Source organism: Saccopteryx bilineata, chromosome 1, assembly GCF_036850765.1.
Source record: "Saccopteryx bilineata isolate mSacBil1 chromosome 1, mSacBil1_pri_phased_curated, whole genome shotgun sequence".
Lineage (NCBI taxonomy): Eukaryota > Metazoa > Chordata > Mammalia > Chiroptera > Emballonuridae > Saccopteryx > Saccopteryx bilineata.
In genome coordinates, this window is record NC_089490.1 from 270583953 (window position 1) to 270609130 (window position 25178).

The 25178-nt window shown below is 43.4% G+C and overlaps 1 protein-coding gene and 1 non-coding gene across 2 annotated transcripts in view; one reads left to right on the forward strand and one right to left on the reverse strand.

The window, feature by feature from the left end:
• The window catches only part of AHRR (aryl hydrocarbon receptor repressor), a 95809-nt gene that overhangs the window by 56274 nt on the left and 14357 nt on the right, over positions 1-25178 (forward strand). Inside the window, exon 5 of the mRNA XM_066253595.1 lies at positions 20927-21016. Within this exon, the coding sequence (XP_066109692.1) occupies positions 20927-21016 (90 nt within the window). The remainder of the gene's footprint in view (positions 1-20926; positions 21017-25178) is intronic.
• LOC136321291 (small nucleolar RNA SNORA48) lies at positions 3674-3816 on the reverse strand. Its single transcript, XR_010728560.1, has one exon. It is a non-coding gene; the product is annotated as a small nucleolar RNA SNORA48 (small nucleolar RNA).

Consider the following 25178-nt stretch of genomic DNA (forward strand, 5'->3'; position numbering starts at 1 on the left):
TTTATTGAATAGATAGACTATCTTAACATGTTCTTGCCTTCTTTGTCAAATATTAATTGACTATAAAAGTGTGGGTTTATTTTTGAGCTATCTTGTTCTGTTAATCTGTATGTCTGTTTTCATGCCACTACCATGCTGTTTTGATTACTATGGCCTTGTAGTATAGTTTGGTATCAGGTAGTGTAATAAATATCTCCTACTTTGTTTTTCTTTCTCAATATTTCTGAGGCTATTCAGGGTCTTTTGTGGTTCCATGTAAATTTTTGGAATATTTATTTTACTTCTGTGAAATATGGCATTGATATCTTGATAGAAATTGTGTTGAATCTATAGATTACTTTGGGTAGTATGAACATTTTAATGATGTAAATTATTTTTACCCATTTAACATGGTATATGCTTCCATTTATTAGACCTTAGTTTATTTCTTCAGATCTTATAATTTTCCTAGTACAGGTCTTTTACCTCATTGGTTAAATTTATTAGTAGGTATTTTATTCTTTTCATGCTATTGTAAAAGGAATTGTTTTCTTAGTTTTTCTTTTTGATGGTTTATTATTGGTGTATAAAAATGCCACCAATTTCTGAATATTAACTTTGTATCTTGCTACTTTACTGAATTCATCAGCTCTAGTAGTTTTTTTTGGTGGAGTCTAGAATTTTCTATATATAGTATCATTTAATCTGCAAATAATGAGAATTTTACTTCTTTCTTTCCAATTTGGATGCCTTTTATTTCTTCTTCTTGTGGGATTGCTGTGGCTAGGACTTGCAGTACTATGTTGAATAAGAGTAGTGAAAGTGGATATCCCTATCTTGTTTCTGACTTTAAGGAAAATGCTTTTAGTTTGTCCCCATTCAGTATGATGCTAGTTGTGGATATGCCATATGTGGCCTTTATTATGTTGAGGGACGTTCCTTCTATTCCCACTTTGCTAAGAGTTCTAATCATAAATGGATGCTGGATTTTATCAAATGCTTTTTCTGCAGCTATTGATATGATCATATAATTTTTATCCTTAGTTTTATTTATGTGGTGTATCATGCTTATTGATTTGCAAATATTGTACCAATCTTGCATTCCCAGAATAAATCCCACTTTATCATGGTGTATGATCTTTTTAATGTATTGCTGGATCTGGTTTGCTAGTATTCTTTTTTTTTTCTGAGGTTTTTAGCATCTATGTTTATCAGGGATATTGGTCTATAATTATCTTTCTTTGTAGTGTCTTTATCTGATTTTGGAATTAGGATAATGCTGGCCTTATAAAATGAGCTTGGGAGCTTTCCCTCCTCTTAAATATTTTGGAATAGTTTGAGAAGGATAGATGTTAGTTCTTTGAATGTTTGGTAAAATTTGCCTGTGAAACCATTGGTCCAGGACTTTTGTTTGCTGGGAGTTCTTTTTATTGCTGCTTCAATTTTACTAGAGTAGAAGTAGTCTACTCAGATTCTCCAATTTTTCCTGATTCAGTTTTGGAAGAATTTATCCATTTCTTCTAGGTTGTACAATTTGTTGGCGTATAGTTGCTCATAATCATTTTATAACATTTTAAAATTTACGCACACTAAAATTTGTTCTTTTTGGCAGTGTGGTGTGACAACCACTATAATAAAGATATATGACAAGTCCATCACCCCCGAATCTCCCATGTGCAGTCAGAGTCAGACTCTCTGACCTACCTCCACCACTGCTGTGCTCCCCATCTCTCTGGCCTTTTCTAACAGCCTTTCTCAGAATGCCCCTTAGTCAGCTCTGACAGCAAGCAGCCTTTGGGGTTGGACTGCTTTCACTCAGAGGGATGCAGTTCTGACCCACGGTGTTGCCGCGTGCATCCCAGGTCCTGTCTGGCATTCGTGGTGCAGATGTGTTTCAGTGTGCTGGTCCATCTAACAGTGGAGGGACATTTGGTTTTTTTCCAGGATTTGGTGTTTATGAATAAAGCTGTGATAAACATTTCCACACAGGTTTTTTTTTCTGAACATAGATTTTCGGTTTTTTGGGAGGGTGACACCTATGCAAATGATTTCCAGGTCATAAACTAAGTGAGTTTTTAACTTTATGAGGAACTGTCGCACTGTTTTCCAAAGTGGCTGTGCCATGTTGTGTCCCCACTGGCAGTGATGGGAGTTATGGTTGTTCTGTATCAGGACTGTTGCAAAATATTGTCTGTTCTCAAAGCCATCTTAATAGAACCTCACTGAGGTTTTAATTTGCATTTTCTTTAGGACTAGTGATACTGGGCACGTTTTCATGTGTTGATTTGCCATCCATATGTCCTCTTTGTAAACTGTTTTCCATTTTAAAATATCAGGTTGTTTGCTTTCTTACTACTGAGGTCAGAGAGTTCTTTACATATTCTGGACACACATCCTTTGTTGTATGTATGCTTTGTAAGTATAAGTATTTCCTCTCAGCCTGTGGCTTGTATTTTCATTTTCTCGACAAGGTCTTGCGGAGAGCAAAAGTATTTTATTTTGGTGAAGTGCAATTTATCAACTTATTTTTTGAATAGAGGATGATTTTTGTGTCACATCTAAAAACTCTTTACCTAACCTAAGGTTATAAATATTTTAAAAATATTTTCTTCCAAGTAGTTATAGTTTTACGCTTTATATTTAGATGGGTGGTTTATTCCATTAACTTTGACACAAGGTGTGAGGTAGCAGTCAAGACTTAAGGTTTTTGCATAGGAATGTCCAGTCGCTTCAGAGTAATTTACTTGACAGATGTTCTCTCTCTGTTGAATTGCCTTTACATCTTTGTAAAAATCATTTGGCCATATTTTTGTGAGTCTATTTCTGGACTTTCTATCCTGTTTTATTGATTTTGGGTTGGACCTTTCACAAGTAAGCTCCATACTGTCTTAATTACTGTTGCTTTATAATAAATCTTGAAATCAGTGGGAATCTTTCTTTCTTTCTTTCTCTCTCTCTTTCTCTCTCTCTCTTTTTCTCTCTCTCTTTTTCTCTCTCTCTTTCTCTCTTTCTTTCCCTCCCTCCCTCCCTCCCTTCCTTTCTTTTTTTCAAAATTGTTTTGGCTGTTCTAGTTCCTGTTTTTCCTTATAAATTTTAGAATTAGCTTGTTGATATCTATAAAACATCTTTCTGGGATTATGACTGGGACTGTGTTAAATCTTTAGGTGAGTTTGGGGAGAATTGATGCCCTGAAAGTACTGATCTCCCAGTGGATCAGCACAGAGTATCCCCACTCACTTGGGTCTTCTGTTTCTTCTGTTTCTACTGCCATCAGTGTTCTGTAGTTTTCAGTACACAGATCCTGTGTACAGTGTTAGATTTTTACCTATGTATTTAATATTTTGATTGCTATTATAAATGGAACTATTATTTAATTTATATTTTCACTACTAATATACAGAAAGACAACTTGTTTTTCTAGGTTTAAATATTTGTGAGCTTCTTGAATTTGTTCATAGTTCCTGGAGATTTTTTTTTGTAGATTCCATGGGAATTTTTACATAGATCATTATGTTGTCTGAGAATAAAGACAGTCTTATTGCACTTCTATGACTTCCAGTACAATGTAGAATAGAAGAGAGAACACCTTTGCCTTGTTCCAAGTATTAGGGAGAAATCTTTAGTCTTTTTTTTTTTTAATTTTTAAAATTTTATTATTATTATTATTATTATTATTATTATTATTATTTTAATTTTATGTGCCCTAGGCATGAAACAGCTCTGGCCACCAATATAGGCATCAAGCTAGGATGAACTAGGGCTGAACACCTGCTTTGCCCCTGACTGATATAAGAACAGCACCACCAATCAGGTCCTCCTTGCCCATTGCCAGGGGTTAGAAATCTTTAGTCTTTTAATCTTAAGTATGATATTAGCTTAGGTTTGTTTTTTGTATTGTTTTGTTTTTTGTTGATACCTTATATAAAATTAAGAAATTTCCCTTTATTTCTTGTTTTCTGAGAGTTCTTATTATGAATCAATGTTAACTTTTGTCAAATGCTTTTTCTGCATGTATTTAGATGATGGTGGTATTTCTTCTGTTAACATTGTAAATTCCATTGACTGATTTTCAAATGTTGAGCCCATCTTACGTGCTCAGGATAGATCTTAGTTATACAGTGCTGGATTAAATTTGCTAGTATTTTTGTGGGGATAGTTGTGTTTATGTTCGTGAGAAATTTTTTTGTAGTTTTTATTTTGTAATGTCTTTATCTGGTTTTGAAATGGTAATACAGGCTTTGTAAAATTGGTTGAGAGTATTTGCTTCTCTTTTATTTTCTGGTTGAGATTGTATAGAACTGGAATTATTTCCTCCTGAAATGTTTGATAGAATTCATCAGTGAAAATAACTGATCTGGGAGTTTTCTTTGTTAGAGGATTTTGTAACTCTGAATTCAATTTCTTTAACAGATATAGGACTATTCAGGTTATTTATTCTAGTGTGAATTCTGTAGTTTATGTCTTTCAGAGAATTGGTCCATTTTACCTACTTTATTTAAATTGTGGATACAGAGTTGTTCATAGTTTCCCCATGTTATCCTTGCAATGCCTGTAGTTTCTGTAGTGATGCCTCCTCTTTTATTCCATTGGTAATTTGTGTCTTCTTTAATTCTTTCATAGTCAGCTGGACTAGAGGTTTACGAGTTGTATTGATTTTTTTTTAAAGACAGGTATTGGTTTTATTGAAGGTTGCTATGGACTGAATATTTGTACCTCTTTTCCTAAATTCATATGTTGAGATTTAATCCCTAATGTGATGGTGTTTGATTGTGAGGTCTTTGGAATGTGATTAAGTAGTGAGGGTAGAGCTCTTATCAGTGGGATTAATATCTTTGTAAAAGAGGCCCTGGAGAGATTCCTTCTCTTTCTGCCCCATGATGTTACAGCAAAATGAAACAAAGCAAAAGACAGCCATTGATGAACCAGGAAGTGGGCCCTCACTAGATACTGTCATTGGGTGAAGTATTCTATAAACATCAATCACATCCAGTTGTTTGATAATGTTCAAGTCTTTTATATCCTTGTTGATTTTCTATCTAGTGTTGATGTTTTCTAGTATAATTGTGGATTTTGAAATTTCTTCTTTTAGTTCTATCAGTTTTTGCTTCATGTAGTTTGGAGTTGTGTTGAAGGATTTAGGATTATGGTTCTTCATGACTTGACCTTTCTGTTATTATCATTATGTAAAAAGTCTCTTTATTCTTGGTAAATTTCCTTGTTCTGTAGTCTACTTTGCCTGATACTAATATAGCCACTCTGGCTTTTAAAAAAAAATTAATGTTTCCTTGGCATATTTTACTCCCATCTTTGACTTTTAATCCATTTATGTTATATTAACATGTATTTATTTTTCTCTTTTTAAAAAAATATATCGGATTATTTATTTAGATGTTTAAGCTCTCACACTAGATTTTTACATGTCGGTGAACATTGACAAATTATTTCTCCCATAGAACTATAACCACATATTTCTAGACAATATAACTATATGGTTGAACTAACATTAATACATGTCACCATTTTATGAATTACATAATAAAACAAATGATCAAGTATCCAAATATTAAGTTAATATAGCCCAAAAGGCATATAAAATATTATATGCTTACTTAATTCATTAGCAGAAATCCACTTCATTTTTGCAAGAGAGGATGTGAAGAAAAAAATAATAATATTTCAAATAAAAAGTTGGCAAACAACTTCAGAAAATATGAAAAAATTATAAGAATTTCAGAATTTTTATGATTGAGTTGTTTTAGCTACAATAACTAAGCATCTCTACCTTTAAAAAATATTTTCTGAATTAAAGAGCATAGTCTATGTGTTCCACATTAGACAAAGCAACATTTTACTAAAAATACTTAATAGTTCTCTCTCATTCTTTTCTCAGGCTCTCCCTAGAAGTTTCACCTAAGTGCAAACATTATACTTAACTCTAAGGCTTTTTGTCTGGAGACATCAAAGACATGTGCTTCTGGCCCTGGCTGGTTGGCTCAGTGGTAGAGCATCGGCCTGGCGTGCAGGAGTCCTGGGTTTGATTCCCAGCCAGGGCACACAGGAGAAGCGCCCATCTGCTTCTCCACCTCTTCCCCTCTCCTTCCTGTCTTTCTTCCCCTCCCCCAGCCAAGGCTCCATTGGAGCAAAGTTGGCCCGGGCACTGAGGATGGCTCTATGGCCTCTGCCTCAGGCACAGAATGGCTCTGGATGCAACAGAACAACAGCCCAGATGGGCAGAGCATCGCCCCCTGGTGGGCATGCCGGGTGGATCCCAGTCAGGCGCATGCTGGAGTCTGTCTGACTGCCTCCCCATTTCCAACTTCAGAAAAAAAAAAAAAGACATGTGCTTCTATACAATGTAGATTTTCTTTCTTTTTCTTTCACTTTTTTAGAAAGAGAGAGAGAGAGGGAGAGAGAGAGAGACAAGGGACAAACAGGAAAGGAGAGAGATGAGAAGCATCAACTTGTAGTGGCAGCACTTTAGTTGTTGATTGATTGCTTTCTCATATGTGCCTTGGGGGCTCCAGCTGAGCCAGTGACCCTTGCTCAAGCCAATCTTGGGCTGAAGTCAGCGACCTTGGGCCTCAAGCCAGCAACCTTTGGGATCAGTCCAGCAACGATGGAGTCGTGTCTATGATCTCATACTCAAACTGGTGAACCCACACTCAAGCAGGTGACCTTGGGGTTTTGAACCTGGGTCCTCAGCATCCCAGGTCGATACTGTATCCACTGTGCCACCACCTGTTCAGGCTACAGTGTAGATTTTCAAAATGGAGGCTTTCCATAACAGCACAGAATTAGATTTATAGAAAGATATTAAATAATCACTGGGAATTTATTTAAAGAAACCCAAAACATTTAATTGAAAGAATATATGCACCCCTATGTTCATTGCAGTATTATCTTCAATAGCCAAGATCTGGAAGCAGCCCATGTGTCCACTAGTGGACAAGTAGATAAGTCAGCTGTGGTACATTTACACAATGAAATACTACTCAGCCCTAAAAAAGAAGGAAGTATTATCCTTTGAGACAACATGGATGGACCTGGAGAGCATTATGCTAAGTGAAATAAGTCAGTCAGACAAAGACAAGTACCATATGATTTCATTCATATGTGGAATCTAATGAACAAAATGAACTGACAAGCAAAATACAGACAGACTCATAGATACAGAGCAAACTGACAGCTTTTAGGGGAGGGTTAGAGACTGGGTGGGAGAGGGGTGTAGAGATTGAGCAAAAAAGAAAAAAAGAAAGAAGAAAAAAAAAAGAAAGAAAAAGAAAAAACTCATGGACACAGATAACAGTGTGATGATTGCTGGGGGGGAAGAAGCTGGGGAACATGGAAGAGGGTCTAGCGGGGATAGCTGGGGATGGAAAAATAGTTGACCTTGGGTGGTGAACACACAATACAGTGCACAGATGGTGTGCTATGGGATTATGTACCTGAAACCTGTATAACTTTGTTAACCAGTGTCACCTCAATATATTCAATAAAAAGAAAAAAAAATCACTAAGACTTGGTATAAAAACTTTTAAAAAGTTGGCCAAACCTGGTATGTACGTGTATAAATGTGGGAGACATAAAAAGTAAGCAGGCAAATAACTATATAGGCCCTACTTTCTGCATTTGAAATGACTGGAGGAATAAACCACACAAGGTCCAGAGTGTTCATTTTTCCTGGGATGTTAGTTCTGTATGATTCTAAAAATAAACAAGTATTGTTCTGGGTACTTAGGCACCCAACCTTTCTTTTTCTTTCTTTTTTTTCTTTTTTTTGTGTATTTTTCCGAAGTTAGAAGCAGGGAGGCAGTCACACAGACTCCCGCATGTGCCAGACCGTGATCCACCTGGCATGCCCACCAGGGGGCGATGCTCTGCCCATCGGGGCATTGCTCCACTGAGGCTGGAGCCATTCTAACACCTGAGGTGGAGGCCATGGAGCCATCCTCAGTGTCCCGGCCAACTTTGCTCCAGTGGAGCCTTGGCTGCTGGAGGGGAAGAGAGAGAGAGGAAGGAGAGAGGGGAGGGTGGAGAAGCAGTGTTAGCTTCATAATTTCACACAAAGTCCTTGAAAACCAAAGAGAAATAGCCATGGAGCTCAATGGGAGCAGTGGTAACCAGACCCTGGACCCTGGACTCATATTCTCAAAGAGAATTGAGATTAAAGTCAAAACACCACCAACAGAGGGGGACTTAGAGACCATCTCAGCGTGTGGACACCATGGCCCCTGGTCAGAATAACTTTTAAATAAATAACTAGGGAGCAGTTAGCCACCAGGAGGCCCTCCTGGCCTGCACAAAGAGGGTTGGGGGGTCTCTGGGCCCTGTCATGGCAGGGTGATCAATGTTGCACACACAGGCTGAGCCCAGGCCCTAACTTGGCCCCCAGAGAACTGACTGCTTCCACCTTGTGGTGCGAGGCAGGGCAAGGCATCCCTGAGGAGCCTGACAGCCCAGGGAAAGGCCCAAAGATGCTGACCCCAGGGCTTCCCTCCAGGGCACATCGCCCCAAGGCCGGCGGGCAGACAGGCTCCATCGTGGGTGCAGGGCTTCCTGTCGCGTCCTGTGCCTGCTCCTAAGCCAGGCACACTAACATCACAGGACCCCTCAGGAAAGAGGTGACGTGAAAGACAGGAGCAGAAATCAGGGGTCAGGGCAACGTGTCTGAAGTCGATGTGCAGAGCGAAGAAATGAGAAAACCAAGATGTGCTCTCGGAGAGAACGGAAGGTCGACAAAATGAAAACAGGTTGCTGTAAAAAGGAATATTCAGCGACTTTTAAAAAATCAATAATTAAAAGCATGAGAGCAAAACTTAGAAATCTGTAGGAGGGTCAGAGATTAAAGTTGAAGGGGTCCTTCCAAGAGTGAAAGAAAAGCAGGGGAGAGAAGGAGAGAAAAGTCAGGCAGGCTGCCAGACCCCATAAGAGTTCCAGAGTTATCAGAGTTCCAGAAAGATCAGAAGAAAGGAAGCAGATAAGGAAGCAACCCAGAAGGTTTCCCAGAACCGAGGACTGAGCTTCCGGCCCAGAAGGTCCCACTGGGTGACCAGCACAATGGATGAAAGGACTAGGGTGTTTGCCTTTGTGGAATTCCACGCCGGGGACAATGAGAAAATCCTCTGTGCTGCCAGAGAGAAGGAGCCGGTTTCACAAAGGCCCGGCCAGGGGCTGCTGGCGGCAGGACCGCCAGGAGGAAATGCCTGCAAAGTGCTGCTGAAGGAAGGTGATTTCCCACCTGGGACTCACACATCTGCTCCATTGCTGCAGAGGAGGTGGCATAAGGACAGCGCCAGACATTCTGGATCTCAAAAGTTTCGCTTCCCTCACGTGCTTTCTCAGGAGGAGGACCCCTCCACCAGATCCAGGAGGGCGAAGAGGGAAAGGAGGCCGGCTTCCAGGAGATGAGTGGACAGCACACCGACAGAGAAAAGGCTTTCCTCCACTCAGAAGATTTGGGGGGTAAGTCAGGGACAGTATAATAAGTCAGCAAACAGGCATTTGTTAACTCCAGGCTCACAGGTTGTTGAGAGACAGTGAAGGGTTCAGTGTTTGTCAACATGGCTCAGCTGAGAAGAGTCTATAATAACAGAAGCACTGCACATTGATTTAATCAAAATTATGATAACAGCTAAATGAGGACAGTGGAGCGAACACAAGCATATGACTGCAAGCTGTGAACAGGTGTGTGGGGCAGCAAGTGATGTCTGACCCCAGGGAGATGGAGAGCTGGCTGTTAGTCAAGTAAATGTAAGTGAGCGACTCGGTGAGCTGACCTCAGTCCCACTGTCCCAGCAGGGCCAGGCGAGAGCTGGCAGCAGCAGCTCTAGGAAGCAGAAGCTGTGTGGCGCAGTCGGCATGGACTGCTAATTTAGTTACAGTCTGCAGTATCCCGTGCCTCTTAAAGCTTGCACGCTTGACTTTAGCCCCTTTTTCCCAGTAAATTCCATTTCATCAGATATAAAGTAGTCCCCAGCCTTCTCTGGCTTCTTTGACGCTTCATACACGTTTCGCCCTCTTTTATTTTCAGCTTTTCTCTTAACTCTGCCTTTTGCAGACGTTCACAAGGGACCCTCCCCCCAGTTTTCCTTCTGATGATTATTTTAACCTACTTGTGCTTGTAGTCACTCTTATTTGGGGGCTAGTTTCTGTCATCGTTTCTCTATCTTCCATTCACTATACTTTCATTGGTTTCTTTTTTTCCTCCCTAGCTCTCCCTTTATAGAGTGAGCTTTCATATGCTTTTGTATTTGGTGCTCATAGCATAAGCCCTTTCCATGTTGGTTTGATCTGATTAGACTTACCAGTGTTGGCATTTCCCCAAAAGACTTGCATGTGGCATATGCTCAGTCCCCTCCACACACACACACACTTGCACATTGATTTGGTCTGAAGTTGAATCCTAGATGGCACAGATTCTCATATTTGTTCCTAACTTTTTAAAAGACTCTCCTTTACAGTGTAGTGGGACTTGGTCACCATCCTTGTCATGTCCTGCAGCTTGGATGTGCTTCTCTTCCAGCGCTTCCCTCAAAGTGTTTTCCTTGTGGATCTGGGTGTGAAATCCTCCCTGGTCCCCGCATGCTGGGAGGCTGTTGTGCCTTCACATCTGGATAATAATTGGGCTGAATATACAATTTTAGGTTCAAAGATTTTGTTCTTCAGCCTCAAAAATATTGTCCCATAGTTTGCGGCATCCTTGTGGCTACTGGTATGGGGAAGTCCGAGAGGTTCGATTCCCATTCTTTCTAGCCGTCTCTCGCAGCTTTGGGATTCTTTCTTTGGCTCTCATGTTCTTGTTCTGACATGTCATTGTATTGTTTGCCTGTGTCACCTACATGGTGCTCTGTGCTCTGTCCATCTGAACTCTTCCGTCTTCAGTCCGGATGTCTTCCATTGTTCGTCCAACACCGTCCCCTCTGCATCAGTTTCGTCTACTGGAGCTGTCGTGCCCAGGTGCTGCCCTTCTACGTCATCCTCCCCTGCCTGGCTTCTCTTATCTTCTGTCTGGCTTCCTCCCAGCTGCCTCAGTGGGTGTTGGACCCATCCTGCCAAAACCCCACTGTTTTCTTCCCTTTGTGCCATTTCCATTCCTACTATTTCCAGTTGATTTGTTTGTAATGTTTCTTGTTCTTGTTGACTGCTAACAGTTTTTCATATCTCCTTAAATATCTGTATATAAATTCATGCTTGTCTCAGTTCTTTGGCGTCTGCTCTGTGCTGCCTGTGTGCTGGGCGTCTCCCAGGCTCTTGTGTGCTCTGTCCCTGTAGGTGTCTTATACCAGCTTTTCTGATTAGCTGTATGCTGGCCAAGGGTCAAGGGTCGAGGGTCAGAGGAGAGGGGAGGGGAGGGGCGGGGGCTAAGCGGGGGTGTGCTCTCCCTTTAAAAAGGGGCATAGTTGGGCTGGCTTCTCACTCCAGCTGGCCCTGCCCCTCCAGTCCTGCCCCTGTTGTCCCACCAGGGAAAGATTGTCCCCAGGCCGCCTAGAGGGGCAGCAGCAGAACATAAAAAGGATTTTTTTCAACCTGTTCTCTGTACCTCCAAAGCAGGCGGCAACCTCCAGTCTCCTGGTCACCTCAACCCAGACGACGGCCTTGGGTGGGAGGAGCCCAGGGGCCCACCTGCCCATCTCCATGGCCCTACCACCCCCGCACTCAGCACTCACCCCCACCCCCGCCTACCGCGGCATTCAAGAACTGCTCTCAAGTGCCGAAGCTGCTTCATGGCAGAGAGTCAAGCCTGAGTGTACTGTTTGTGGGATCTATAAACAGCCAGTTATTCCGCTCCCCAAGCAGGAACGCCACTCGCACGCACACTGGCCGCGGAGAGGCCCAGCGAGTGATCTGGCTCCAGGAAGCTGAGCCAGCTGCCCAACGCCCGCCCCGAGGGTTGGTGCCCACTTAGTGCTCACTTGCTGGGCTCGCGTGACTAGTGGGGTTTGGCCTTGTGTCGTTGCTTGGTGACCTTGGCAACAGCTCTCAGGGGAGTGCTCCGCTCCCCGCTGCCCTTTATTTGGGGAGGAGCAAAGAGGGGCTGTGAGAATTGTTCCTTTTCCCTCTTTTTGTCCCTCTGCTGTGACCTTGACAAACCATTTCTGGAGTACTTGCTGGCTGGGGTTTTTTCTTTTTTTTTTTGCCACAGGATTGGAAGAGATCAGGATATTCAAAGGGTTGGCCAAAGGAAGTCCTGGCTTTCTCAGACGTCCCTTTTTCCCAAAGAGTGGCTGCAGGTGGCAACAGTGACTGTGGCTGAGCTGGGTGGGAGGCACTGGCACCTCGGACCCTCGCCCTGAAGTGGCAGGTGCACGTTTCGTGACTTTCAGTAATTGAATGTAGATGTGATGATTTTCCCCTTTTAAAAAAAGTGCAGCCTTAAGCTTGGGGCCAAATCCTGTTTTCCACTTGGAAAAGTGATCTCATTTTCCATGTACCATGTTAAAAAAAGGAACACAAAACTCTTGTAGGATTAAAAAGAGAGAGGGAGAAAAAACAAACAAATGCTCACAACGCATATTTGAAGGATGGTCCCACATGTGTAAAAGTATTTGGCGCGATGACTCTGGACCAGAAAGTCAGTCTGATATTGAATCCATATGATTCAGAAAACAGCATTTTATAGTCTTTTTTTCTTCTTTTTTTAAAAAATTTCTGCTTTGTGAGTTAAAATTAAGGTTGTTTTGGTTGTGACTAATCTCATAAAATCTTTTTTAAGAAGGCATTTTATATGCTCAAGCCTTGAGCATTTCTTTGGTCTTTGAACTATTATTAGTAGGACATCAGTACACGGCAGCCTCGGCTTTGGGAGAAGCTGTAGGGGGGCCGTGCCCAGCCCGGTGCCCACTTCCTCCACTCAGGCTGCTCGCTGAGTTACTAGGTGCGGAGGATGGCGCCGCCCCGAGCCTGCAGGTGATTGCACCCCTTCAGCTTGATCAGCGGATGGACTTGAGGTCTCTTGAGGTCACTACTGCCCAGCACTCATGGGTGATTGCATTCTGACCACTGCCCTTTTAATGTATGTTCCCTGGACCACGTGGCCTGCTGGTTACATCAGGTTTTCTCTTTATTACTTCTTTCTTTCTTTCTTTCTTTCTTTCTTTCTTTCTTTCTTTCTTTCTTTCTTTTTTTTTTCAGAGACAGAGAGAGAGGGATAAATAGGGACAGACTGGAACAGAGAGAGATGAGAAGCATCAATTATCAGTTTTTTGTTATGACACCTTAGTTGTTCATTGATTGCTTTCTCATATGTGCCTTGACTGTGGGCCTTCAGCAGACCGAGTAACCCCTTGCTCAAGCCAGGGGCCTGGGGTCCAAGCTGGTGAGCCTTGCTCAAACAGATGAGCCCGCACTCAAGCTGGTGACCTTGGGGTCTCGAACCTGGGTCCTCCACATTCCAGTCTGACACTCTATCCACTGCACCACCCCCTGGTCAGGCAGGTTTTCACTTTTTAGTGATTTGTTGTGATGGTAAATACTTGCTCTGATAGTCTGTTGGAACTGACACCTTCCTTGTCTATAACAGTGCCTTGGTGGACCCCAGCATTACCCGACTCTACCTCTGCCCAAATCCTGAGAGCGGGGCCGCAGGGGCCTGATGGGGGGCAGCCTGCAGGGTTCCTCATCATGGGATGCTGTTGCTGGCTCCTGATAAGGCATGAGCCACTGTGGTGACAGCAGCACTCCATCCACTGAGTACCTGTGGGAGCCAGGCATTAGGCTCTCCTGGGTTGTCTGAGTGTTCCCCTGTCACCCTCAGATGTGGGTGGGACCAGCCCTGATCTCCTTGCTGAGTGCTGGAACCACATCCCTCGCCAGCACCAGAGCCAGAGCCTCCGCCTTGCTCAGGTCCTGATGAGCACGGGGTGGGAGTGACTTGTGCACATGTTCCAAAGTAGTCCAAGTGAACAGAAGCTCCAGGGTTTCTGAGATGAAATGCACTGAAGCCATCATAGGACAGGCAAACGATGCAGTCTCACGCCATCTGTCTTTTTAAAAGGGCTTCCAGCTCTGCAGGGTGCAGCATGTTTAAACCTCATTATGGGCCTCTTTTATCCCAGGCAGAATGGCAGGGAATAGCAAAGTGTGGAAATTAACTTCATTCTTACCTCAGATATTTTCCTTCTTGAAAATGTACTCACTGTCATACTGGTACCCCCATGGTTGCAGTAGCATCATCCATAGTAGCCAGAAGTAGAAGCAACCTAAATGTTTATAGATGGATGAACAGATAAGTACAGTGTGCTCCACCCACACACTAGAATATTACTCAGCCCCCCAAAAGGAAGAAAATTTCAGCCTAATACTGCAGTGTGGATGAACCTTGAGGACATTATGCAGAGTGAGATAAGCTGGCCTGAAAAGGGTATATCCTGTATGATTCCACTGATATGAGGTCCCTAGAGTTGTCAAATTCATAGAGACGGAAAGTAGAAGGGAAGTGCCAGGGCTGGGGATAGGGGGTGGGATGTGTAATGGGGACAGAGTCTCAGTTTGGGAAGATGGAAAAGTTTTGGAGATGAAGTTGGATATGGCCGCATAACAGCATGAGTGTGCTTAATGCCAACAAACTGTACACTTGAAATGATTAAAATGGTGAGTTTGGTGTTATGTATATTTTGCCACAATTAAAAATAATTTTAGTTAAAAAAAAAAAACTGTCATAAAAACGCACTGCTCGCCTGACCAGGCGGTGGTGCAGTGGATAGAGCATTGGACTGGGATGCGGAGGACCCGGGTTCGAGACCCCGAGGTCGCCAGCTCGAGCGCGGGCTCATTTGGTTTGAGCAAAAGCCTACCATCTTGAACCCAGGTCGCTGGGTCCATCAAGGGGTTACTCGGTCTGCTGAAGGCCTGTGGTCAAGGCACATATGAGAAAGCAATCAATAGTGTTGCAACCCGCAATGAAAAACTAGTGATTGATGCTTCTCATCTCTCTCCGTTCCTGTCTGTCCCTGTCTATCCCTCTCTCTGACTCACTCTCTGTCTCTGTAAAAAATACATAAAATAAATAAATAATAAAAAAAAAAAAACACAAAAAACAAAAAAACGCACTGCTCTGGCTGAGCCAGTGGTGTGAGGGACACAGAAATTGGGGCCTTAGTGGGTCCCAGCCTGGTCACAGGTGCAGGCTGTAGAGGTGCTTTATAAAAACCTCTGATCTGGTGGATGTGGATGAGATATACTTTTTTTTAAGTGGGTACCCTGACTGAGGATTGAACCAGCAACCTTGGCATATCAGGATGACACTCTAAACAGCTGAGTCCAGGGCTGATGAGATGATCTTAGATTTTTCTTTTTTTTTTTTTTTGAGATGATCTTAGATTTTTATGTAAAATGTCTCTGAAGTAGCACAGGACATGGCAACAATCACACTTGCTGATTGCTAGTCAGGGGAGATGAGTCTTTCTTCGAGTGCAGGATTCACCTGTTTAGGAAAACACCCATGTGATGCGGCTTTCACACCCTCCACTCAGCCAGCTTCATGTCCTAGAGTCTGACCTAAATGCTGAAGGAAGAGCTGTGTCCTGTCTGCACTCATCAGACTGGGCAAATTGGGTCTTTGTTAAACGATGTAAATAAGTAAATCTCAAATATTTCATAGGTTATTTTCCCAAGAAATTCTGTGTGTCTGAGAACAGAGGCACTGGAGAGACTGTGGCAAAATTCGCCAACTCATTAACCCAGTAGGATGTGGTCCAGGCATACTGCATGACCCCCTCTACTCAACGGTGTTAGGACAGTGGGACCAGGCACTTCTCCATAAAGCTTCATAGAGACTGCAGTGACAAGTGACACAGTCTGTTTAGTTCCCAGAAATGTTGTGGCAGACACACATGTTGCATGGGTCAGTTTCCCATTCTTTGGAGTTCAGGGGTGGGTGACTGATAACGAGCTTTGCAATGGTTTGTGGTCATCGTCTTGGGCTAGAGCAGGGGTCCCCAAACTTTTTACAGAGGGGGCCAGTTCACTGTCCCTCAGACCGTTGGAGGGCCAGACTATAAAAAAAACTATGAACAAATCCCTATGCACACTGCACATATCTTATTTTAAAGTAAAAAAACAAAATGGGAACAAATACAATATTTAAAATAAAGAACAAGTAAATTTAAATAAACAAACTGACCAGTATTTCAATGGGAACTATGGGCCTGCTTTTGGCTAATGAGATGGTCAATGTCCGGTTCCATATTTGTCACCGCTAGCCGTAACAAGTGAAATGATGCGCTTCCGGAGCCGTGATGCTTGCATCCCGCGTCACCGGAAGTAGTACTGTACGTGAGCGACGCTGCGCTTTGCAGCGCTGCCACATACAGTACTCCAGGAGCACAGGATGCGGGTGCATCCTGTGCTCCTCTCACTGACCACCAATGAAAGAGGTGCCCCTTCCGGGAAGTGCGGCGGGGGCCGGATAAATGGCCTCAGGGGGCTGTGGTGCGTAGTTTGGGGACCCCTGGGCTAGACCATTTAAAGCAGCCGCTGTAGCTGCGGCATATGTGTACTGGGATTTCTTGCTCAGAAAACTCAGCACAAAGTCTAAATCATGTTGTGAAGTCACTGCCCTAGTGTTCGCACCACTCTGTCAGGAGAGGTATCTGAAACTTCAAAATAAGGCAACCACTTGAGTGGCACATCCTTTCCACTCAAGGATCTCCCAGGGACTTAGTTTTGCATCTAACCGCAATCATGTCCTGACTGCCTGGAGTCACCTTGCTTCCCGATATGTTTTAGACTGGTTTTAACACTTCACTGCTTCCCTCTTGAGTAAAATCTTTGACATGGGCTCATTTTATATTTTCATGAGTGCCATGACGTTTCCTTTCTGAATTATATCTTGATGGTTGAAAATGTTGGAATAAGATAAAAGTTCACTTTCTCCATCCAGACAACTGACTGTTTCAGATACATTTGTGTAAAAGCCTCCTTTCTCCATTGGATTGACCCAGCACCTCTGAAGACTGCCTGTCTGTCCTTATACCATGTAGACTTAATTACCATAGCTTTAGAGTCAGTCATGCAGGCAGCATAAGTCCTACAGTTTTGTTCTTTAACCCGACTGCTTAGGCAAGTCTGGGCCCTTTGCATTTCCACATAACTTTTAGAACTAGCTTGTCGATTTCTGCAAAGAAACAAAACAAACAAACAAAAAACCCTATTGTGATGGCTTCATATCTATAGATTAATTTAGGAGGACTGGACATTCTAACTGTACTGAGTCTTTCAATCAGGAATTTGCATATCTCTCAGTGCGTTTAGGTTTCCTCTCCGCACTGTGTCACTGTTTTCAGCATGTTTTATTTGATTTATTCCTAGGTAGTTCCTATCTTTTTTCATCTGGCCTGAAGTTTTCTTTGTGGGATAGTTTTGATAGCAACTTCAACTTGTTTAATAGCTATTGGGCTATTTAGATTTTCTAGTTCTTCTTATATCAATTTTCTTTAAAATTTTTTTATTGATTTTAGCAAGAGAAAGAGAGAGAGAAAGAGAGACAGGAACATTGATCTGCTCCTGTATGTGCCCTGACCGGGGATTGAACTGGCAGCCTCTGAACTTCAGAATGATGCTCTAACCAACCAAGCTATTAGGCTAGGGCCTATATCACTTTTCTTAGTGTTTTTCAAGGAATTTGTCCATTTCATTTAAATTGTTTTACTTTATTGAATATCAGACTTTATATTTCCTTACTATCCTTTTAATATCTGTGGCATCTATAATGATGTAGCCTTTAAAATTCCTGGTGTCAGTAATTTGTATTTTTCTTGATTAAGCTTGCCGGAGATTTATTCATTTTATTAATCTTTTCAAAGAACCAAATTTTGACTTTATTGATGGCCTTTAATGTTTGACTGCATTAGGCAATTTTCTTTGATTTTTACTCTTTTTTAAAAATTTTGTTTATTTATTTATTCATTTTAGAGAGGAGAGAGAGTTAGAGAGAGAGAGAGAGAGAGAGAAATGGGGGAGGAGCAGGAAGCATCAACTCCCATATATGCCTTGACCAGGCAAGCCCAGGGTTTTGAACCAGTGACCTCAGCATTCCAGGTCGACGCTTTATCCACTGCGCCACCACAGGTCAGGCCTGATTTTTACTCTTATTCTCACTTTTCCTTCCTTCTACTTACCATGGAATTCATTGTTTTTCTTCCCCTAGTTTCTGGAGGGGAAATTCTACACTTTTCCTTTTGAAACAGTCATTTTGAGGTCACTGGGACTTCGTGTTGCCTCTCCTGCATATAACTTGAAGTTTACCAGTTTCTTGTGTCCTCATCACGTCAAGGGTGTGTGTTGTGCAGCTTGTTGCTCTCCATCACTTTTTAGATGTGGGGCTTGAATCTAGGTGGCTGCCATTATCCTAGACTGCCTAGACATCTTTAACATTGTAATTTAAAAGCTTAGAAATTGATATTTATAAACTCTAATGGAAAATTAGCACACAATCTACCCAGACAGTTTACTGGAAGAGAAATGCAAGTTACTGGTGATTATATGAAATGTTTTCAATCTTATTGATAATGAAAGAAATGAAAATCATAATAATGGTAAAATAATTGACCACTTATCAAATCGACAAAGATTTACACTTGATCTTAGCCAAAAGGCCAAGAAGCGATCAAATTGACAAAAAAAATTTAAAAAGAAAAGAAAAAAAGAAAGTATCCAGATGATCAAGAATTAAGAAAAGCGAGTATTACGATATACAGTCGATGGCCAAAGACTTCATGGAAGTTTCTAAATGTCTGTGTTTTAAAGATACAACGTGAAATACTTATGAACTCCATTGTCTAGGTATCTCAACTTCCCTTACCTCCAGCTTCTGTGCTGGTAGAATAAGGTGACAACCGCTCCTGCATGCTGGAGGCGACGTGAAATTGAGATATTTTACATAGGATGCCTGACACTCATGGGGACCTATGCAGCATGTGCTGCCCTTAGTTCATCATGGTGATGGTGATGATGAAGGAGAAGATGATAGAGAGATGGTAGAGAGATGGTAGATAATGGATAGATAATGGATAGATGATAGATAGATAGATAGATAGATAGATAGAATGCTCACTGGTCATACAATTAGGTGTTATGGTTTCCTGTGCATCTTTACTGGTGACAGTTTTGGGAAGTCACTGCAGAACAGTCTAGAGGGATTGCTTTATAAATGAAGGGAGACTTTAAGTCAAGTATAACGGCCATGTGCCCTACTTTTATCCACACACAAAGTTTACACTAATTATAGATATAACATATTTAATAATCATAAAAATATTGTAAATAACATACACTAACAAATTTAAAATCAAGATGAAATGGATGCAGCCTGACTAGGTGGTGGTGCAGTGGATAGAGCGTCGACCTGGGATACTGAGGACCCAGGTTCATAACTCCAAGGTTGCCAACTTGAGCACAGGCTCATCCAGCTTGAGCATGGAGTCACTGGCTTAAGCATGGGATCATAGACATTATCCCATGGTCACTGGCTTGAGCCCAAAGATAGCAGACTTGAAGCCCAAGGTTGATGGCTTGAGCCCAAAGTAGCTGACTTGAGCAAGGGGTTACTGGCTCAGCTTGAGTCCCCTAGTCAAGGCACCTATGAGAAGCAATCAACAAACAACTAAAGTTGATGTAACTACAAGTTGATGCTTCTCACCTCTCTCCCTTCTTGTCTCTCTTGCTCTCTCCTCACTCTTTCTCTCTCTCTCTTGCTTAATAAAAAAGATAAAGTGTATACATTATTATAAAATATTTTTAGATGCCAGAATTTATATAAGGAAAGTTTTAAAACTGAATATGCAACAACTCTTAAATAAATGACACCATACTAACATCTACCCATTTTTACTCACCATTTCCCAAGAATATGCTCAAATTGAATGATCTAAGATGTGAGGTGAACCAAACTCTCAAGGAACACATGGTCCTCGTCTTAAATAAGTGGGTCCAGAAAAATGAAAGAAGGAGAAAGGGGCCAGGAAATGAAGCAATTCATAGCATATAAAGTTATGATCAGAAAAGTTTATCCTATGTGTGTAAGAATGATTCTTTGTCAGGAAATCTGTCCTTGTAATTCACCGCCCAAATAGACTAATGCAAATTTATGTGATTATTTCAGTATAGAAATAGCACTTGATGGAGTTCAACATGTTTACATGATAAAAAAGAAAAAAGAAAGAAAAAGAAAATAGGCCCTGGCCAGTTGGCTCAGTGGTAGTGTTGGCCCAGCATATGGATGTCCCCAGTTCGATTCCCAGTCAGGGCACACAGGAGAAGGGACCATCTGCTTCTCCACCCCAACCCTTATCCCTTTTATTTCTCTCCCTCTCTCTTCCTGTCCTGCAACCAGCTGGATCAAGTTGGCTCTGGGCACTGAGGATGTTTCCATGGCCTTGCCTCAGGTGCTAAAATAGCTTGGTTACCAAGCAACAGAGCAATGGTCCCAGATGGGCAGACCATCACCCCATAGGGGTTTGCCAGATGGATCCTAGTCAGGGTACATGTGGGAGACTGTCTTTCTGACTCCTCATTTCTCACTTAAGAAAAAGAAAAAAACTCTTAGAAAAACCAGAATGCAGTAAGGCAGAAGATGAATGAGTAGGGGAGTCATGGGTGAAATAAAAGGCTCCTGCTTTGTTTCAGATACCGATGGGTGTCATCTTGTCATGATGATCTCCACATTTTATAAAACAAATTTTATAATCATAAAAAAACCCCACTAACCCACATCTTATACAACCATGGTCTTATATAAAACATGACCAAGTTCCTGTGTTACCTGCTAACTGAGACCTGTTGCAAAATGGTCTTAAATAAATTAAAAGCAGGCATTTCTGAGGATTATGAATACAGACTACAGAATGTGAGAAAAGGTTGAAAACTCAAGCAGAAATGATGCTTGCCCTTTTTCATTCTGAGTGATTACATGACTATATCGTGGAGCCAACTCGATTTCTGTTTCTTCCAGTCTCTAGATGGCTTTGCCCTGGTTGTGAGTGCGGAAGGGGTGATATTTTATGCTTCAGCAACGATTGCAGACTACCTGGGCTTCCACCAGGTAAGCATGGCTCTTCCGCCTGCCACATGGTAGATTCCGCATGTTACCTGTGGATGCTCCTTGTCCTCAAGGTGTAAACATCTCCCAAATCAAGCATTCCTTAGCACAGAGGTTTTATCAGATAAGGATTTCCACACGCCAGCCTTGTCTGGGGCTCATTCATGGCAAGAGGCATGAAGGTGTCCAGGGTGTCCTGAGTGTAAAGGGCAGCAATCGTGCCAACTGTGGCACGGCCCTCACTCTTGTCACACTCCCATGAGTTCTCGCCAGCAGCATCGATGCCTTAAACTCCAGGACAAAGTATGTCCTGGAAGCACCCTCATGGATGCGTAGATAATCCCCTTGGAACACTGCCTCAGACCAGCTGGGAGTGGGGGACAGAGGTTCCAGACATTGGGGCCAAGGGGTGCGGCTGAGGCCCACGAAACGCTGGGACCCACAGGGGCGGCTCCTCCAAGAAGAAGTTCAACGAGAAGTCCCGCTTACAGCCCAGGAAGGGAAAAGGAATCTCTGTGTGGCCTCTGGGAAGGGGAAGAAGTCTCTTGTGAGAGCTCTCAACACCCAAAAGCAATTTACACACCCACAGAGTGCAGACTCCTGAGTCTGGGAAGAGGAGTGTGCAACATGAAATCACAGACACGTGGGAGGTCGTGGCCTGCCTGGGGCTGATGCACTCCCTGAGGACTCACCATAACGAACAGGTGGATTTGAGAAAGAACAAAATAGCACTTTGCAAAAATAAAGGAGACAGCGTGTCAGTCAGTCGGGGTCCTGTGCAGAGGCAGAAACCATGCAATGATTTGAACAGTTTAATATAAGGAATTACTATAACTTTACATAAAGACTAGTAGCACGGATTAGCAATAAGGGAGAACAGAGATGGACACACACAGTGGATGGAGAGCAGCAGTGCCCACAGCGCTGAGGGGGCGTCCAGGGTGGGCACGTTGGAGACCTCTCCTCATTGGCGAGGGGAGACCTTGGCCCCTGGGGAGAGAAGTCCCTCGACGTACCCCAGGCCAGGACTGGCCAGCAGGAAACCGCCCACTGGTATGCTGGTGGGACCCTTGAGGAGGCTGCCGGGGTGGGGTGCTCCCCAGAACACTGATGGGAGCCTGACCCTTAGGGGGCGGGCCTCCCCCCTGCAGAGCCGGGAGCAGCTTTGCAGGCTGAGGGGAAACATTTGTGGGATCCAGGATCAGAGCCGAACTATGAAAGGAGGGTTTGGAGCCAAGAGGCAAGCCGTGAAGTTAGGAACAAAAACCTCACTGGTTGGGCCGAACACCAACAGGGGGCCTGGAAGCGAGGGACAGGGTGGGAGCCAAGATTTGAGAATGTGGGTGCCTGACAACCCACGGAAGTTCAAGTCTGCCGGAGGCTGAGGAAGCATTTGATCTGATTTCCATAGAAACTATCATTTTGAATGTTTGCAAAACTAAAGTAGCTTTCACTCCGCCAGGATTCTGAGGAGCCCTTTCTCTTACACCTACCTCTGTATTTGCTCTCCTACCACCTGGATGCAAGGACCAAATGACTACCACGCCCTGGCCTAGTCAGGTTTCCTTCTCATCATGGGCCCTGGGGGGTCCTATAGTCTCCACGGTAGGACACGGTACTGCCCTCTTCCTCCCACTACCCCCAGCTTCTGGTGCAGCTGACCACGTGGCCTGGTGAGACCCGGCAGCACACGGAGGTGTGGTCCCGAGGGACCCCATGGGATGGCCGGTGTGTGATGAGTGAGTGAAGTGCAGTGGGCCAGACCTCCAAGTGGTGTTCCCGGGCTGCAGGTCAGAGCCTTGGCCCTGCTGTCTTGGATGTTAAGTGACTGCTCTGAGCCATGTTTGGCTCCTGCACATGATGGGCAGCAGCTCTGTTCACTCCGAGGCATCTGCTTAGACAACATGGGTCCCTGAACATGCAGAGCATTGGAAAGGGCATTGGTGCCTGTGACACTCGTGAGAGGCATCCCCGCCACCAGCCCCACTACAGGGGAGGCTCCCTGAGGTATTTCTCCCTTTGGCTGCACCTGACAGTGTGTGACAAGAGCTCTGTCACCACATCCCTCTCCTGAAGATGTCCCATCTCAGGGAGATGGGAAGTGATGGGTAATGAGTCTCTTGTTCCTAAGATGATACGAGCACCAGCCATGGCTGGCTTAGTCCTGATGCCCCCTTCTCCACTGTCCCCCTTCTCCACTGTCCCTGCCACTCTGGGGTGCTTTGTGTACACACCGTTGTCCACCCCTAAGTGACCAGTAGGTTGGTGGGCATGGTCAAGGTTGATGGCTCCCTCACTGAGGTCACTCACAGAGCAGAGAGTTCACAGACCGCGGTGGACAGTGCAAGGATGCGACTCCAGCCCCCAGGTGGTGAAGCTTTCAGCTGACTTCCCACGATGGCTTGCTTGCTCAGGACCTGAATCTAGAGAAACACGATTTGGTTGGCTTTTTTGTGCTGTCACTTGAGTTGCCCTGTGAATTCTTTAGCCATAATTTGAAGGTCAGCACAGGCTTTGGCTCGGTGACCAAGGCAGGGGTGCTGTAGAGCAGCCTTGATTCCAAGTCTGAACTTGTCATTGGTCCTTTGTTTACTTGGAGCTTAGTTATTTCCCTCCAAGAGTTAGAAGTAAAGGAGTTATTATAAGAAAATTGTAAGGAAATTGTTTCCAAATGTCATTAAATCAGGCATTGACTCTAATTTATGCAAAATATTTCATAAAAATATTAGAACAGCTTTGTGCTGTTGTGAGATTCTTGTGCAAAATGCTTTACAAAGTTAGGAGCCAGATTCTTCCTATCACAGCCTGGGCCCATGATTTATCTTCAAGTCTGGCACTTTTTGTGATAAATACATAGGTTTAGATGTATATTTCAGTTGATGTTGACATTTATTGATTGAAGAAGTTGTCTATTCTCTCCAAGGTCAGCAGTCAGGGGAAGTTGTCCCTGTTTGAGCCAGGGCACCTGCTGGAGTTTGTTAATAGAAGCACAGGTGTGGATCACAGATGTGCACACGCTTTGCAAAAAGTAAAGATGATAACTGCTGGAGTGAGGCCTTCGTTAAAGTGATGCTTTTTTAAAAAATTTTTTTTATTTTTGTATTTTTCTGAATCTGGAAACGGGGAGGCAGTCAGACAGACTCCCGCATGCGCCCGACCGGGATCCACCCGGCATGCCCACCAGGGGGCGATGCTCTGCCCCTCCGGGGCATTGCTCTGTCGTGACCAGCGCCACTCTAGCACCTGGGGCAGAGGCCAAGGAGCCATCCCCAGCGCCCGGGCCATCTTTTGCTCCAATGGAGCCTCGGCTGCGGGAGGGGAAGAGAGAGACAGAGAGGAAGGAGAGGGGGAGGGGTGAAGAAGCAGATGGGTGCCTCTCCTGTGTGCCCTGGCCGGAAATCGAACCCGGAACTTCCGCACGCCAGGCCAACGCTCTACCACTGAGCCAACTGGCCAGGGCCAAAGTGATGCTTTTATTCTTAATTCCATAAATGATGATTAAGAGCTAAAATAATGACCACTTTTACTTGATCAAAACTATTTCTCTTGACCTCACTTCATAGAAATCAAACTGTAGGAGAAAGACAAAGGGTAGTCTGACATGCCACAGCTAATCATTGTAACACAGACTTCAGTTTCTTCAAACTGAAAAATATTCACATTGAATTTTTGCGGGGGGGGGGGAGTGGAACTCTTTTTTAATTTTATTTTTTTAAACTTTTATTTATTGATTTTAGTGAGAGAAGGAGAGAGAGAGAGAGAGAGAGAGAGAAAACATCCATCTCTTCCTATATGTGCCCTGACCAGGGATTGAACCGGCAGTCTGTGTGCTTTGAGACGTTATCTGGCCGGGGTGCACATTTAACTTTTTAAAATTTGCCTTAGTTAGAAATGTCTTTTCCAGTTTTATTATGCCTTCCTCCAAGTTAATCTGTCCCTGGGTTTGGTTGAGCTGCAGACTCATACCTTGCATGTTAATTCCACCCATCCCTTTTGTTAATAGCTAAGATGTGACTATGATGAATGGGGCCCCCAGGGAGACCTGTGGGCATCTCACCATCTTCTGGATTCTGTAAAGCTTGGGGGCACTAACTAAAACTCATGAGAGAATAGCATGAACCACAGTGAGAAGAACTATGACTACCCAGTGCTCAGAGGTCAGCAT